The sequence below is a fragment of the Salmo salar genome, chromosome 06 (genome assembly GCF_965601325.2).
Source record: "Salmo salar chromosome 06, fSalSal1, whole genome shotgun sequence".
Lineage (NCBI taxonomy): Eukaryota > Metazoa > Chordata > Actinopteri > Salmoniformes > Salmonidae > Salmo > Salmo salar.
The window spans coordinates 17124007-17140760 of record NC_138296.1 but is presented as its reverse complement, the minus strand read 5'-3'; the positions used below and the strand labels follow the sequence as shown (position 1 = coordinate 17140760).

The following is a 16754-nucleotide window of genomic DNA, read 5'->3' as shown; positions in this document are numbered from 1 at the left end:
CCAGTGTGCCAAGCTTGTAGTATCATACCCAAGAAGACTTGAGGCTGTAATTGCTGCCAAAGGTGCTTCAACAAAGTACTGAGTAAAGGGTGTGAATATTTGTGATATTTCAGTTTTATTATTTTTATAAATTAGCTAACATTTATAAAAACCTGTTTTTGCTTTGTCATTATGGGGTATTGTGTGTAGATTTTTTTTGAATATGGCTATAACCTAACAAAAAGTGGAAAAAGTCAAGGGGTCTGAATTCTTTCTGAAGGCACTATAGACCTACAAGATACAACCCTGCATAAAGCAAGCTCAGCCATGTTAGTTCTATTGGTTCTGAAAGCATGGTTTATTGAGTCATTATTAGTTTTACACTTAGGACATGACCCCCTGCTGTTGTGCTGTAGAATGTCTCTTGCATAATAAATTCTATACATTAGTTTATACTGGATTAAGTGTACATTTTAGTTAACTGTAACTGTGAAGGTTATGCTCCAACTTTCCATCCATCTTGTGCCAACATCAGTTCTTTTTAAGTCATGGTTACAATATTTGTTTCTAAGAGATTGACAGTTGGATATTCTCTCTGCAACGTTTTGTATATCTTCAGAATCACATGAAACTGACAAGACTTTATATACACACTTTATACAAGGTGAACTGACACAAAACCCACACACATTTACATGCACTACATATGCACACACACACACACACACACACACACACACACAAACACACACACACACCATATGCTGCTCTTATTCTGTTCTTTATTTTACTCGTTTTATTATCTATCCTGATGTCTAGTCACTTTACCCTGCCTTCATGTACATATCTACCTCAAATACCTTATTATTATCTATCCTGATGCCTAGTCACTTTACCCTGTCTTCATGTACATATCTACCTCAAATACCTTATTATTATCTATCCTGATGCCTAGTCACTTTACCCTGTCTTCATGTACATATCTACCTCAAATACCTTATTATTATCTATCCTGATGCCTAGTCACTTTACCCTGTCTTCATGTACATATCTACCTCAAATACCTTATTATTATCTATCCTGATGCCTAGTCACTTTACCCTGCCTTTATGTACATATCTAACTCAAATACCTCGTACCTCTGCACATTGATCTGGTACTAGTACCCCTGTATATTGCTTCATTTTTGTGTATTTTATTCCTTTTGTGTTACTATTTTAATAAAAACTATTTTTTACTCTGAATTGTTGGGAAGGGTTCATGAGCAAGCATTTCATGGTAAAGTCAACACCGTTGTATTCAGCACATGTGACGAATAACATTTGATTTGATTTTAAATTAATAGGAGTGTATCACTTTGGCAAAAGTATTTTGTATTTGTAGTATTTAGCAGCTCCTCTTACTGGGTTCCAAACAGGAATAAAAAATTCACATCACAACAAACAACAGCCTACATCATAAATAAAACATTTACATCACAACAAAACAACAGCCTACATCATAAATTAAACAATTACATCACAACAAAACCACAGCCTACATCATAAATTAAACAATTACATCACAACAAAACAAAACAACAACCTACATCATAAATAAAACAATTACATCACAACAAAACAACAGCCTACATCATAAATAAAACAATTACATCACAACAAAACAACAGCCTACATCATAAATTAAACAATTACATCACAACAAAACAACAACTTACATCATAAATTAAACAATTACATCACAACAAAATAACAGCCTACATCATAAATAAAACAATTACATCACAACAAAACAACAGCCTACATCATAAATAAAACAATTACATCACAACAAAACAACAGTCTACATCAAAAATAAAACAATATATCATACAAGACATTACTACATTATTACTCTAATATTACACATTTACAATATAAAATGTACAATACTACATTACTACATTTTACAATGTGTGCATGTGTGTCCTCACAGTCCGGGTTGTACCGTGAGGTGTTGTTTTATCTGCTTTTTAATCTGATTTTACTGCTCGCTTGTGTTACTTGATGTGGAATAGTGTTCCATGTAGCCATGGCTCTATGTAGTACTGTGCATTTCCCATAGTCTGTTCTAGCTATGGGGACTGTGAAGAGACCTCTAGTGGCATGTTTTGTGGGGTATGCATGGATGTCTGAGCTGTGTGCTAGTAATTTAAACAGACAGCTTAGTATATTTAACACATCAACACCTCTCACAAATACAGGCAGTGATGAAGTCAATCTCTCCTCCACTTTAGCCAGGAGAGATTGACATGCATATTATTAATGCTAGCTCTCCATGTACTTTTAAGGGCCAGCTGTGCTGCTCTGTTCTGGGCCAATTGTAAGTTGCCAATGTCCCTCTTTGTGCACTTGACTATATGACTGGGCAGTAGTCCAGGTGTGACAAAACTAGGGCCTGTAGGACTTGTTTTGTTGATGGTGATGTCAAGAAAGCAGAGCAGCGCTTTATTACAGACAGACCTCTGGTGTATAACACAGTCTAGCCTATGTCATCACTATTTATTTATTTAATATATTTTGGATGAAAGAAGGCTCTTCGGTAAGGTCATTCCACTATCAATGTTTGTCTATGGAGTTTGCATGGCTGTGTGCTCAATTTTATACACCTGTTAGCAATGAGTGTGGCTGAAATAGCCCAATCCACAAATTTGAAGGGGTGTCCCCATACTTTTGTATATATAGTGTAGTTGTACTAGGGACTTTAAGGGTTACCCCCTTGCCGCAGGTGATTGGAGAAAAAAACAGTGAGGAATTCCAGTAGGCTGATCTTTCTGGTTCATCCCTATTGTTTAAGTGAACGATGGACAATTTATGGCATTTATGGCAGCCGGGCAAGTGGAGCCTGCTCTGTGGTTGTCCCAATAGGCAGGGGAAGTTTTAAAACTGAAAACAACCAACCTGCAAAGAATTCAAGTAGGGGTGCTGCAATATACGTACATTTTTTAACCTGCTACACTGGAGGCATAACTTTTGGTCAGGGCGAGCAGAGCTTGAGCAACTTTAAGCTATTGATCTAACTGGCTGAGATACTATTATAGTGGTAACTCACCTAGCCACGCTAGCCTCGGCCTGATGTTGGTGCTAACAAGCTAGCAAGCATGCTATGTTGTGTTACACATCAACATCCATTGTCAGCCAATCAAATCAAATGTTGTTGGTCACATACACATGGTTAGCAGATGTTATTGCGAGTGTAGTGAAATGCTTGTGCTTCTAGTTCCAACAGTGTAGTAATATCTAAAATGTAATCTAACAATTCCAGAACAACTACCTAATACACACACATCTAAGTAAAGGGATGGAATAACAATATATACATGTAAATATATGGATGAGCGATGACCGAGCGGCATAGGCAAGAAGCAATAAATGGTATAAAAATACAGTATACACATTTGGGATGAGTAATGCAAGATATGTAAACATTATTAAAGTGACTAGTGATCTATTTATTAAAGTGGCCAATGATTTCAAGTCTGTATGTAGGCAGCAGCCTCTTTGTGTTAGTGACAGCTGTTTAACAGTCTGATGGCCTGGAGATAGAAGATATTTTTCAGTCTCTCGGTGCCAGCTTTGATGCACCTGTACTGACCTCACCAATCCAGTAGGGGTTGGATGCTATGGTGCGCTTCAATTGGTTACTCGCACTGTGATATTACCTACGACTTGCACAAAGTTCAACTTTGCCCCCCACCAAAAAAAGCATTATTTTCATATCCACCGGTGCGGTTTTAAAGGGTCAGCCATAGTAGAACAGCGCCCCTGGAGCAAATTAGAGTTAAGTGCCTTGTGCAAAGGCACACAGAAAATGTTTTCACCTTGTCTTCGAACCAGCAACCTTTCAGTTACGGGCCAAACTCTCTAACCTCTAGGCTACCTGCCGTCCCGCTGCATTCAGCTCCATAGCCCCATGCTCGCATTACCCACCAGCCCCCGCCCACTTCACTTCTCACCGTTTTCCTCTCATGGAGCACAGTCTCACACTCTGTAACAGTTAGGCCTACGTGTCCGATGTAGCAGGCCATTTAAACTGATTTTCCTGCTTCCTCCCTATTGTTTAATTAAGAGACTGACAAGTTATGGCATTTCTTTGTGTTAACATCTGTCTTCACATTTTCGGGTAAGTGACCATAATCTTCCGACAACCAAAACATTCTGCTGTCTTGGCCAATAGGAAAGAGACTTTCAGACCTTAAAGGTCCAATGCAGCTGTTTTTATCTCAATATAAAATAATTTCTGGGCTACAGTTAAGTACCTTACTATGATTGTTTTCAATTAAAACGGTTTGGTCGTATTGGTCTGTTCACTCATTTATCACCTGGGGATGTTACCAGGCGCCCAAAACTCAATCCCACCTAAACAGGCTGACATTTATTTTCTAACAGCTCTTACACTAAAAGGGCATTATCATAATTCTCAAAATTTCACAGTATTCTTCCAACCTCATAGTGTAGAAATATATATAAAACATAGAACAATCACGTTTTTGACTGCACTGTGCCTTTAAAGTCAATCTCTGTGTAGAGTATGACATAGCGATTAATCAGTTGTCATGTGTTGCTGCCTTGCTATGTTGTTGTCTTAGGTCTCTCTTTATGTAGTGTTGTGTTGTCTCTCTTGTCGTGATGTGTGTTGTGTCCTATATTAATATATATATATAAAAAATGTAATCCCAGCCCCCGTCCCAGCAGGAGGCCTTTCCTTTTGGTAGGTCGTCATTGTAAATAAGAATTTGTTCTTAACTGCCTTGCCTAGTTAAATAAAGGTTAAATAAATAAATAAAAAAATCCCAGATTTGGGATCACACAGACACTCCACTGAATAGCAGGCTGGTGATTGCTTTGTAATGCCTGCAGTTAACATTAGCCAGTCACTGATTCCTTCCAAACCACTTATTGTTGAATTAGCGATTTTCAACTTGTTGTGTAATGCTTATGTCCAATGGCCGATGTAGATGTTGACTTGAGTCATGATGATGACTGCTAGCTAAGATTTTTAAAGTATGATGTTGACATGATCAGTCCAATCAAAGCTACTGTACACATAACGTGATTTGACGTCTTTTGATCTGTGACCAATGGCCTTGAGCCTTCTTGGATGGACACTTATAAGGTAACTCCATGGCAGCACCCAAGAGGCTAGAATTTTCTAGCTCTCCCCTAGACTTGGCGGTGACGTAGTATCCCCATGAGTGAAAGAACACTGAGCCAATCACGGCGCAACGCTCTGTATTTTATGCTGGCTTGCCCCACCACCAGTGAAAGCACTGAGCCAGGCTGAAACACCTGCATTTTGGAGCTGCCTTATCAAGACAACTAAAAAGACACCATGTTTATGTAACAGATGTATATCGTACTCTCCTTGCGTTGTGTTTTCTCCTAATAAATCACATCAGCCAGTGGTCCCAGTTGAGCATCATTTATTTCTGTTGTTAAATGGGAAACAGCACGTTAGTTGTGCAGGGCTTAACAATATTGATGGCTGTCGATGGCAAAATCTGTAGCATGAAGACAACTGTGTTAGCAGTGGGCTTATGTGACCATTACATCGGTGTATGCTAGCTAACACACTTATTTACAGCAATTATATGCCAAAGCACATCCCAGAAAGCCCCTCAATCCCTAACAGGTACCATATACCCACACATGTATAAATCAGTAACGTACAGCAAACTTGTACACATTGTAAAATATAAAATATAAAACAGTATTCAGAACGTGACCTACACCTTGCATCACATTTTCATACTGGGAAGACCCGACGTTCGCGATCTCCCCCTATCTACAAGCGGGGCCAATCACAACACACCTTACTGTCATCAGAGTTGAACCAACCAATAAGAATGCTTGAACATTAAATACACATTTCTTTAGAGGCAAGTGGAAACATAACCAACCCTGTTACATTTATATGCGGCTTTATTAACTCAATTATATATATTTTTTACATTGTTTGCATACTGATATGTGACACGTATTAATGCATAAATAACATGCAAAACAGGCCCACTGTGTGTCACATCCACAACACATTTGGGCCGTCCACAAAGCCAGTAACTATAACGATAACTATAATAATAAACTATAAGCTACAGAACTATAAAATGTTGGTGAGCATCCACACTAGAGGAAAGTATCGTTCTACAGTCCTGCACCTGTCAATCAACTGATCAACGCATCCTACTGCACGCTGCCTATTAATAAGATGGTAACACAAGACCGTTAAGGTCTCTAACACACAGATACTGGTTCAGATCATTCATGAGGTCTCTAACCCACAGATACTGGTTCAGATCATTCATGAGGTCTCTAACCCACAGATACTGGTTCAGATCATTCATGAGGTCTCTAACCCACAGATACTGGTTCAGATCATTCATGAGGTCTCTAACCCACAGATACTGGTTCAGATCATTCATGAGGTCTCTAACCCACAGATACTGGTTCAGATCATTCATGAGGTCTCTAACACACAGATACTGGTTCAGACCATTCATGAGGTCTCTAACCCACAGATACTGGTTCAGATCATTCATGAGGTCTCTAACAAACAGATACTGGTTCAGATCATTCATGAGGTCTCTAACACACAGATACTGGTTCAGATCATTCATGAGGTCTCTAACACACAGATACTGGTTCAGATCATTCATGAGGTCTCTAACACACAGATACTGGTTCAGATCATTCATGAGGTCTCTAACCCACAGATACTGGTTCAGATCATTCATGAGGTCTCTAACCCACAGATACTGGTTCAGATCATTCATGAGGTCTCTAACACACAGATACTGGTTCAGACCATTCATGAGGTCTCTAACACACAGATACTGGTTCAGATCATTCATGAGGTCTCTAACTGTTTCTGACCATTCATTGTTTTCAGGGTGTGTCCTGTGTCATAGTGACAACTGCAAATAATACTTCAATGTACATGTAGTCACTGTCCCCAGGAGAAGTGTGAAGACTGATGAAACGTGAAGCAACTAAATAAATGTTACTGTGTGAATTCCACTGTCATGTTTGGATTGTTTCAAGATTTCACTGTGCATCTCTGAGCTAAGGTTAAGTCAATAATTGAATGCTAGGACATTAGCTCCTTGTTCCTTAGCCTCTTAATGATTGCATAATGGTAAACCTACACACGTACATCTTATAGTATTCAGAGTGGTGACACAAGGCTTGCAACCTTGGCAATTCCCACTGGTTATGATTATGGGCCCATAGTGTTCTCATGATAATGGAGTCAGATGGTATATCATAGTAGGGTCATAGACCCCTACACTCATTCTGTCATCCTCAGACAAAGTGAATTTTCACCATTCTTGAAAACTTTTTCACTATGTTTTGGTAGTGACACATTGTCTGGGGTGGTAAGGAATTCAAGTTTGGGGTAAAAATAGGATACAAATTACATATTTTTTTTATCCCACAATTTGCACTACTTCTGTAGAATGACCCATATACTGTTCATCTGTAATTACAAGTACAGGTGCATTAACACAGTCTAGCCTATGTCATCACTATTTGTTGAATTGATTGTTGGATTAAAGAAGGCATATGTCATAGGCTAGACTGTTACCACCACTTTGTTTCCCCTGACCAGACTGGACAAGGCGTATAGAGGCCTACAGTTGATCAGTCTGATACAGCAGGTCAGATCACTAACGTTTAGGTGTAGGCTGCTACAACATTGCTGTAAAGAGTTCTTGCCTGTGTCTGATGGGAGTAAGTTCTTTTCCTGTCCCATGCCCGACCTGCCCAACCTGTGATTTCTGTGAATCTGATTGGTGGTGTGGCATTTTTTTTCTCTCCTGATGCTAACCAGGTGAAATTCCGTAAACAAGCTGTAGCAGAGATACAAGGGTTACCCCATTGCCTGGGTCAAGTGGACTGGCCAGTTGGGCAGAGATATAAGGGTTACCCCATTGCCTGGGTTAAGTGGACTGGCCAGTTGGACAGAGATATAAGGGTTACCCCATTGCCTGGGTCAAGTGGACTGGTCAGTTGGACAGAGATATAAGGGTTACCCCATTGCCTGGGTCAAGTGAACTGACCAGTTGGACAAGTTGAGCCTGCTTTAAACTTGCCCAGGGGGATAAAAATAAATAAATGAAAACATCAAAGCTATAAGGAATTCCAGTAGGTGGAGCCTAAAACTAATATTGCTGGTTGATCCCGATCGTTTAAGTGAAATGTGGACAATATATGACATTTATGGCCGCAAATTGAGCCTGCTCTGTGGTTGTCCAATAAACAGGGGATTGTGGTTCAGGTTTAATAGAGTGATCAGCCTACCACTGGCTTGGTTGTAACTGCGGGGAGGAGCTCACAGCCTGCAATAAAAGCCGGCTGATTCCATGTAATAGTAGAAGCCTTTGGTTTTCGCGCAGTAATAAACTGTCGTAGGGTAAACGTTGTCCTTTAACACAATATGATTTTGTCCTATAGAGTCGACAGTAAGATCATTTGTTTCTAAAATGACTTGGTCAGTAAGTAGTTGTTTCATTACTTTGGTCGTTCTGTTCCTCTGGCAGGTCGATGAAGTCGCAGAAGCTTGCACTTGCATGATTGTACATCCTCAGCAGGCTTTTTGCAAAGCAGACGTCGGTAAGTCATTTTAGACATTTCTGACTTCTGTAGTTTCTCTTCACATGTTGGCAGGCTGCCTACTACACCGTATCATGCAAAAATGTTAGGAATTCTCTGTCGTTGTAATTATTTTCAGGACACACTCATTAGGTCTATTTACATGTTCTCGTAAGTATTTACATAAAGTCGGCAACAATATGGGCTACACCTGGGGTGTATTCATTACGGAAACGTTTGCCACTTAAGAACCAAGTGAAACAGTGAGGGACCTACCTGAATTTTTTTTACGATATCAAATTTATTTGTATAGCCCTTCTTACATCAGCTGATATCTCAAAGTGCTGTACAGAAACCCAGCCTAAAACCCCAAACAGCAAGCAATGCAGGTGTAGAAGCACGGTGGCTAGGAAAAACTCCCTAGAAAGACCAAAACCTAGGAAGAAACCTAGAGAGGAACCAGGCTATGAGGGGTGGCCAGTCCTCTTCTGGCTGTGCCTGGTGGAGATTATAACAGCACATGGCCAAGATGTTCATAAATGACCAGCATGGTCTAATAATAATAATCAGTTGTCGAGGGTGCAACAAGTCAGAAACTCAAGAGTAAGTGTCAGTTGTCTTTTTCATAGCCGATCATTCAGAGTATCTCTACCGCTCCTGCTGTCTAGAGAGTTGAAAACAGCAGGTCTGGGACAGGTAGCACATCTGGTGAACAGGTCAATAGAAACTCTCTTATCCCTGAGGACTGGAGTTTCCCATCCTTGCTCTAGGCCTAAAGATGACTAACTTGTCAAAGGAAATGTTCAACATGACATTATTCAAAGCTTCACATACTTGACATTTTACTTAGAACTCATCAGAATAAATTAGGCGTACATGGCAGAATGGACTAGGCTACATGTCTCAGCTATTAGGTCACTGTTCTGTAAACCTTACTCACTCATTCAGGGTTTGTCTCTGTTAATCTCGCAGATAGGTTGGTTAATGGTTGTTCATTCTGTTAAATGAGAAGGTAGTTCTATTTTGATAAATTGCTGTTAACACCACACTATCAACTGTGTGTATAGGCACCTCGTATAGAATAGGTTAGTCATTGTGAATTTAGTGTCTTGGCACCTTTTCATTCTACTTCAACCATGGATGCAGTATGGTAAAACAGGATGGTTGAGGGTCTTGGACAGCACTACATCATGAGCAGCTACTTGACCTTTCAAAGAATCTTACCTTTACTCAATTACTGTTTGTTAGTGAAGAGGAGTGATGACATGCAACATGCTTCCCTGAGGACATTTCCTGTTTAGTTTATGGAAAAGTGAAGCGACTTTATTTTGTGGTATATTCTCTAAAATGATTGAGGGACACAATGTGTAACACTTGACATGAGAGTAAATTGTTTGGCATGGTGGCTTTGTTGGTAGAGGATGGTGCTAAAGCCTGTGACATCTTGGGTCTGTAATGGATTCAATGTTCTCTCAGATCCCTTAACACCCTGAAACTGATGTTTGACTGGTGCAGCAGAAACTGATTATTTCAGTAGTTAAACCATGTCTCCCTCTGTTTATTTTATTGTGATCAGGGCCAAGGTGGTTGGTGTGAAAGCTGCGTCTGGTAACACCCACTATGATGTCCAACAGATCAAGGTATGATCAGCCTTTATATTAAGTGGTTCTTCCTGCACTGAAACATTGAAGCCCACCTAACCCCAGTCTGACAGCTGGTCCCAATTTGGACCCAACCCTGAAGATCTAGATAGGTACAAGCAGTGTAACTGGAGCTTCTACCATTTAAAAAGAAAAAGAGGATTATTTATAAAAACGGGTCATGCCTCTTGCTCAGTGGCAAAGACATGTTTCAGTGAATGTTCCTACCAGTCCTAGACAATGTTGACATCTCTATGAACTCAGATGCCACTTCATTAAATCAGTTAGATGCAGTTTATCATAGTGCACTGCTCTTTATTATGGGCGACAGGTCTAGTACTCCACACTACATTCTCAACTAGGAAGTTGGTTGGCCCTGTTTGATGTCACATAGGTTGACACATTGCAGTACTTTCATTTATTAATCCCTTTTACAAAACCTCACTGTAACAAACAGCATTACTAACCTTTTGACATAAGTTACCACACCCGGTCTAAGGGATGAATAACTTTGGAGAAGTCCTTCAGTCTTTACTCCGTTAGGTAAATACCTTTTGTTCATTGTTTTTGTGGAACAGGGCATTTCAAAGTGTTGAGGACCTTATTACTGATTTATGTTTGACTGTTTCTCTTCTGCTTGTATTTAGATGTGTATTTCAGGGATCCTCTGTAAAAGAGACCAGTGAGGTTAAGCTGTCTGTACATGCCATATAAACATCAAACTGTAGATGTTTGATGTATCCTTTCTCTCCTCGTGATTGGCTAGATGTTCAAAGGTCCTAACCAGGATATCCATGTCATCTTCACTGGAGGCCCGTGTCACGCGTTTCTGGAAACCAACAAGGAGTATCTCTTCACAGGTGCGGTCCTCACTAGGTTACCTAAGTTCCATTGCCAGCACTGGTTAGAAATGCTTACAGCCTCATGGCCTGCCATTGACTTCATCTTGTATAAGAAAACAAGTGCTTTAGAGAACATTCTCTATACACTTTATATTAGCTTACAAACTCTAAATCATTATACATGCTAATGAAATTACGTTTTTAATGTTTAACTAATTTTTTTGATGATTTCCGGGCTGCATCTGTATATTTCCCGTTGCAGTTTCCTCCAGGGACAGATCTAGGCTCATCTCCCACAATCCTAACCATATGTGGGGGAAAAACAATCCAAGAACATTGTCTGAGGCCAGCTATACCCTACACCACCTTTTCCCTACAGCATATTGATGACTCACAATCTCCTTTGTCTGCAGGCAGGCTGAATACTGATGGAACAGTGCATGTAATAATGTGTGACTTCATTCAGTCCTGGGAGGCTTTGAGTGACACACAAATGAGGAGCTTGACTCTGCGCTACCAAAGCGGCTGCGATTGCAAGGTGTGTTAATATTACTATACATCTGTGTTGTGTATTTACACGGCACGCTTAGCACTCAGGTCACCATTAGCAAATGCAAGAGCTACAGTATTTGTGTAGTGCGTAGGCGCGGCCCACGCTTGGATTGCGTCCTACCTGACAGGTCGCTCCTACCAGGTGGCGTGGCGAGAACCGCACCATGCGCTCTCACCACTGGTGTCCCCCAGGGCTCTGTTCTAGGCCCTCTCCTATTCTCGCTATACACCAAGTCACTTGGCTCTGTCATATCCTCACATGGTCTCTCCTATCATTGCTATGCAGACGACACACAATTAATCTTCTCCTTTCCCCCTTCTGATAACCAGGCGGCGAATCGCATCTCTGCATGTCTGTCAGACATATCAGTGTGGATGACGGATCACCAGCTCAAGCTGAACCTCGGCAAGACAGAGCTGCTCTTCCTCCCGGGGAAGGACTGCCCGTTCCATGATCTCGCCATCACGGTTGACAACTCCCTTGTGTCCTCCTCCCAGAGTGCTAAGAACCTTGGCGTGATCCTGGACAACACCCTGTCGTTCTCCACTAACATCAAGGCGGTGACCCGATCCTGTAGGTTCATGCTCTACAACATTCGCAGAGTACGACCCTGCCTCACACAGGAAGCGGCGCAGGTCCTAATCCAGGCACTTGTCATCTCCCATCTGGATTACTGCAACTCGCTGTTGGCTGGGCTCCCTGCCTGTGCCATTAAACCCCTACAACTCATCCAGAACGCCGCAGCCCGTCTGGTGTTCAACCTTCCCAAGTTCTCTCACGTCACCCCGCTCCTCCGCTCTCTCCACTGGCTTCCAGTTGAAGCTCGCATCCGCTACAAGACCATGGTGATTGCCTACGGAGCTGTGAAGGGAACGGCACCTCCATACCTTCAGGCTCTGATCAGGCCCTACACCCAAACAAGGGCACTGCGTTCATCCACCACTGGCCTGCTGGCCCCCCTATCTCTGAGGAAGCACAGTTCCCGCTCAGCCCAGTCAAAACTGTTCGCTGCTCTGGCACCCCAATGGTGGAACAAGCTCCCTCACGACGCCAGGACAGCGGAGTCAATCACCACCTTCCGGAGACACCTGAAACCCCACCTCTTTAAGGAATACCTAGGATAGGATAAAGTAATCCTTCTAACCCCCCCCCCCCCCTTAAAAGATTTAGATGCACTATTGTAAAGTGGCTGTTCCACTGGATATCATAAGGTGAATGCACCATTTTGTAAGTCGCTCTGGATAAGAGCGTCTGCTAAATGACTTAAATGTAATGTAATGTAATGTAGTGATCTTGGTCTTTCTCTCTCCCTACTCCGATCTACAGATCATCCGCTGCAATTCCCTTCCCTGTCCGATCAGCGCCCCAGATGAGTGCCTGTGGATGGAGATTGGCCAAAGTGGACCCTGGGACAACAACATTGCCTGTATCAAGGGGGGTGATGGGTCCTGTGCCTGGTACAAGGGGATGGCACCGCCCAAGAAGTAGTTTCTGGATATTGATGACCCCTAAACTCTACAAGCCATCTACTCAATGAAAAAAAGCTACAAACCTAAATGAATCTAGGAGGTAGTTTACAACAATTAATTAGAGGACCCATATTGACTTGTGAAGTTGTGATGTCACTGAGGACAGGTTGCAGGAAATGGTCAATGTGATAGAGAGCAACAATATTATGAAAATGTCACTTGTTGTAAAAGTACAATAAAAATGAACTACAAATATAGTGCTTAAGTACTAATTTCCTGTGCCATTAATTTGCTTGTTTTTAAACTGGAACCAAAGGCATTATTGAACATGGTCCTGGAATAGTTTGTCTAAACCAGGGCTTAAGCTTTGTCATTGAACAAATTAAACTCATTGTTGCTTCCTTGGGATGAGCTGTGCTAGTCACAACTAGCAAAAACTGAAATTTCCGACTTGCTAACTGGTAATACAGTGCATTTGGGAAAGTATTCCGACCCCTTTTGCCACATGTTAAGTTACAGCCTTATTCAGAAATGGATTAAATACAAGCTTTGATATGGCAAAGTGAAAAAAGGTTTAGATTTTATTTGCCACTTTAAGTAAAATCCCTTGGGTATTCAGACCTTTCTCTATGAGAATCAAAATTGCGCTCGGGTGCATCCTGTCTCGAATCATCGCTGTTTCTACAACTTGATTGGAGTCAACCTGTGCTAAATTCAATTGCATGGACAGGCACACGTCTAAGGTCCCACAGTTGACGGCGCTAAAAAAACAAGCCATGAGGTCAGAATTGTCCATAGGCTCAAAGGATTATCGAGGCACAGATGTGGGGACTGTTAAATGTCTGCAGCATCGATGGTCCCCAAGAACAAAACCTCCCTCACTGGAAGAGGTCTGGAACCAAGATTCTTCATAGAACTGGCTGCCCAGCCAAACTGTGCAATTGGGGGAGAAGGGCCTTGGTCAGGGAGGTGACGTAGAATCCGATGTTCACTGAGTGCCAGAGTTCCTCTGTGGAGAATGACAACCATCTCTGCAGCACTCCAATCAGTCCTTTATGGTAGAGTGGCCTAGTTTTGCCTAAAGGCACATGAAACTAATATTTACTCTTTGGCCTAAATGCCAAGTGTCACATCTGGAGGAAACCTGGCACCATACCTACAGTGTAGCATGCTGTGGGGATGTTTTTCAGCAGCAGGAAATGGGAGACTAGTCGGAATCGAGGGAAAGATGAACTGAGCAAAGTACAGAGAGATCCTTGATGGAAACCTCAGGACCTCAGACTGGGACGAAGGTTCACCTTCAAACAGGACAACAACCCTAAGCACACAGCCAAGACAACGCAGCACTTCGGGACAAGTCTCAATGTCCTTGAGTGGCCCAGTCAGAGCCCGGACTTGAACCCGATCTAACATCTCTGGAGAGACCTGAAAAGAGCTGTGCAGCGACGCTCCCCATCCAACCTGACAAAGCTTGAGGATCTGCAGATTGAGGAAAGAAAACAATTTAATACATTTTAGAGTAAGGATGTAACAAAATGTCGAAAAAGTCTTAATACTTTCCGAATGCACTGTACATGTGCTGCGTTCAACCAGTTATCAAGTCAGAAGTCTCCTAATTCCGACTAGCATGTGAACGTGGCAATAGACAGTACTCTGATCTTGTACAGTTGAAGTTGGATGTTTACATACACCTTAGCTAAATACATTAAAACTCAGTTTTTCACAATTCCTGACGTTTAATTCTAGTAAAAATTCCCTGTCTTAGGTCAGTTAGGATCACCACTTTATTTTAAGAATGTGAAATGTCCGAATAATAGTAGAAAGATTTATTTCAGCTTTTATTTTTTTCATCACATTCCCAGTGGTTCAGAAGTTTACATCCACTCAATTAGTATTTGGTAGCATAGCCTTTAACTTGGGTCAAATGTTTTGGAGCCTTCCACAAGCTTCCCACAAGAAGTTGGTTCAATTTTGGCCCATTCCTCCTGACAGAGCTGGTGTAACTGAGTCAGGTTTGTAGGTCTCCTTGCTCGCACATGCTCATTCAGTTATGTCCACAACTTTTCTATAGGATTGAGGTCTGGGCTTTGTGATGGCCACTCCAATACCTTGACTTTGTTGTCCTTAACTTGGTGTCATTGCTCATTTGGAAGACCCATTTGCAACCAAGCTTTAACTTCCTGACTGATGTCTTGATGTTGCTTCAATATATCCACATAATTTCCATCCTCATCATGCCATCTATTTTGTGAAGTGCACCAGTCCCTCCTGCAGCAAAACACATCCACAACATGATGCCGCCAGCCCCTTGCTTCACAGTTGGGATGGTGTTCTTCGGCTTGCAAGCGTCCCCCTTTTTCCTCCAAATATAACGATAGTCATTATGGCCAAACAGTTATATTTTTGTTTCATCAGACCAGAGGACATTTCTCCAAAAAGTACAATCTTTGTCCCCATGTGCAGTTGCAAACCGTAGTCTGGCTTTTTTTATGTCGGTTTTGGAGCAGTGGCTTCTTCCTTGCTGAGCGCCCTTTCAGGTTATGTCGATATAGGACTTGTTTTACTGTGGATATAGATACGTTTGTACCTGTTTCCTCCAGCATCTTCACAAGGTCCTTTGCTGTTGTTCTGGGATTGATTTGCACTTTTGTCACGTCCTGACCAGCAGATGGAGCTATTGTATTAGTTTTGGGGTCAGGACGTGGCAGTTTTGTGTGTGTGAATGTTTGTGTTGGTGATTGGGACTTCCAATTGAAGGCAGGTGTGTTGAGTTGCCTTTGATTGGAAGTCCTATATAGGTGTGTGTGTTTTTCTTTGGGGTTGTGGGTAGTTGTTCTTGCACTGCGTTTTTGTATGCCTGTAAGACTGGTCCTGTCGTGTGTATTGTTTTTCCAGTGGATGCTTTACTCCTTTTTTTTTATTAAAACATGAGCATCCATATTCCCGCTGCAGTTTGGTCTATTCAACACGGCTCTTTTTGTGACAACTTTTCGCACCAAAGTACGTTCATCTCTAGGAGACAGAATGCGTCTCCTTCCTGAGCGGTATGATTTCTGCGTGGTCCCATGGTGTTTATACTTGCGTTCTATTGTTTGTACAGATGAACGTGGTACCTTCAGGTGTTTGGAAATTGCTCCCAAAATGAACCAGACTGGAGGTCAACAATGTTTTTTCTGAGGTCTTGGCTGATTTCTTTTGATTTTTCCATGATGTCAAGCAACGAGGCATTGAGTTTGAAGGTAGACCTTGAAATAGGGTCAACAAAGAATATCTAGTTAACAGAAGAAAAGAAAGAGAAAATCAGGACAGAGGAAAAAGGATATCAAAGTGAAACAGTTCTCTAAAGACACAAGAGACAATAATACAAGAAACAACACTTCTGTAGCTTGTCAACTATGTGTCTGTCTATCCCTGTTCTCTCCCCTCTGCACAGGCCATTCAAACGCTTCACACCGCGTGGCCGCTGCCACTCTAACCTGGTGGTCCCAGCGCGCACGACCCACGTGGAGTTCCAGGTCTCCGGCAGCCTCTGGAACTGCCGGTCTGCAGCCAACAAGGCTGAGTTCATCTCAGCCTATGCTACCCTCCAGTCCCTAGACTTCCTGGTGCTGACGGAAACATGGATTACCACAGATAACACT

At 41.8% G+C, this 16754-nt stretch overlaps 1 protein-coding gene across 1 annotated transcript; it reads left to right on the top strand.

The window, feature by feature from the left end:
- Window positions 1-8565: 8565 nt before the first annotated feature.
- Window positions 8566-13368, top strand: LOC145879804 (metalloproteinase inhibitor 2-like; the record flags this gene model as incomplete). The annotated part of the gene is made up of 5 exons (XM_082976339.1): window positions 8566-8630; window positions 10186-10249; window positions 11016-11109; window positions 11505-11629; window positions 12971-13368. Coding segments are annotated over 5 exons (510 nt in total), but the record flags the coding sequence as incomplete, so codon positions are not given.
- Between the last annotated feature and the right edge of the window lie 3386 nt (window positions 13369-16754).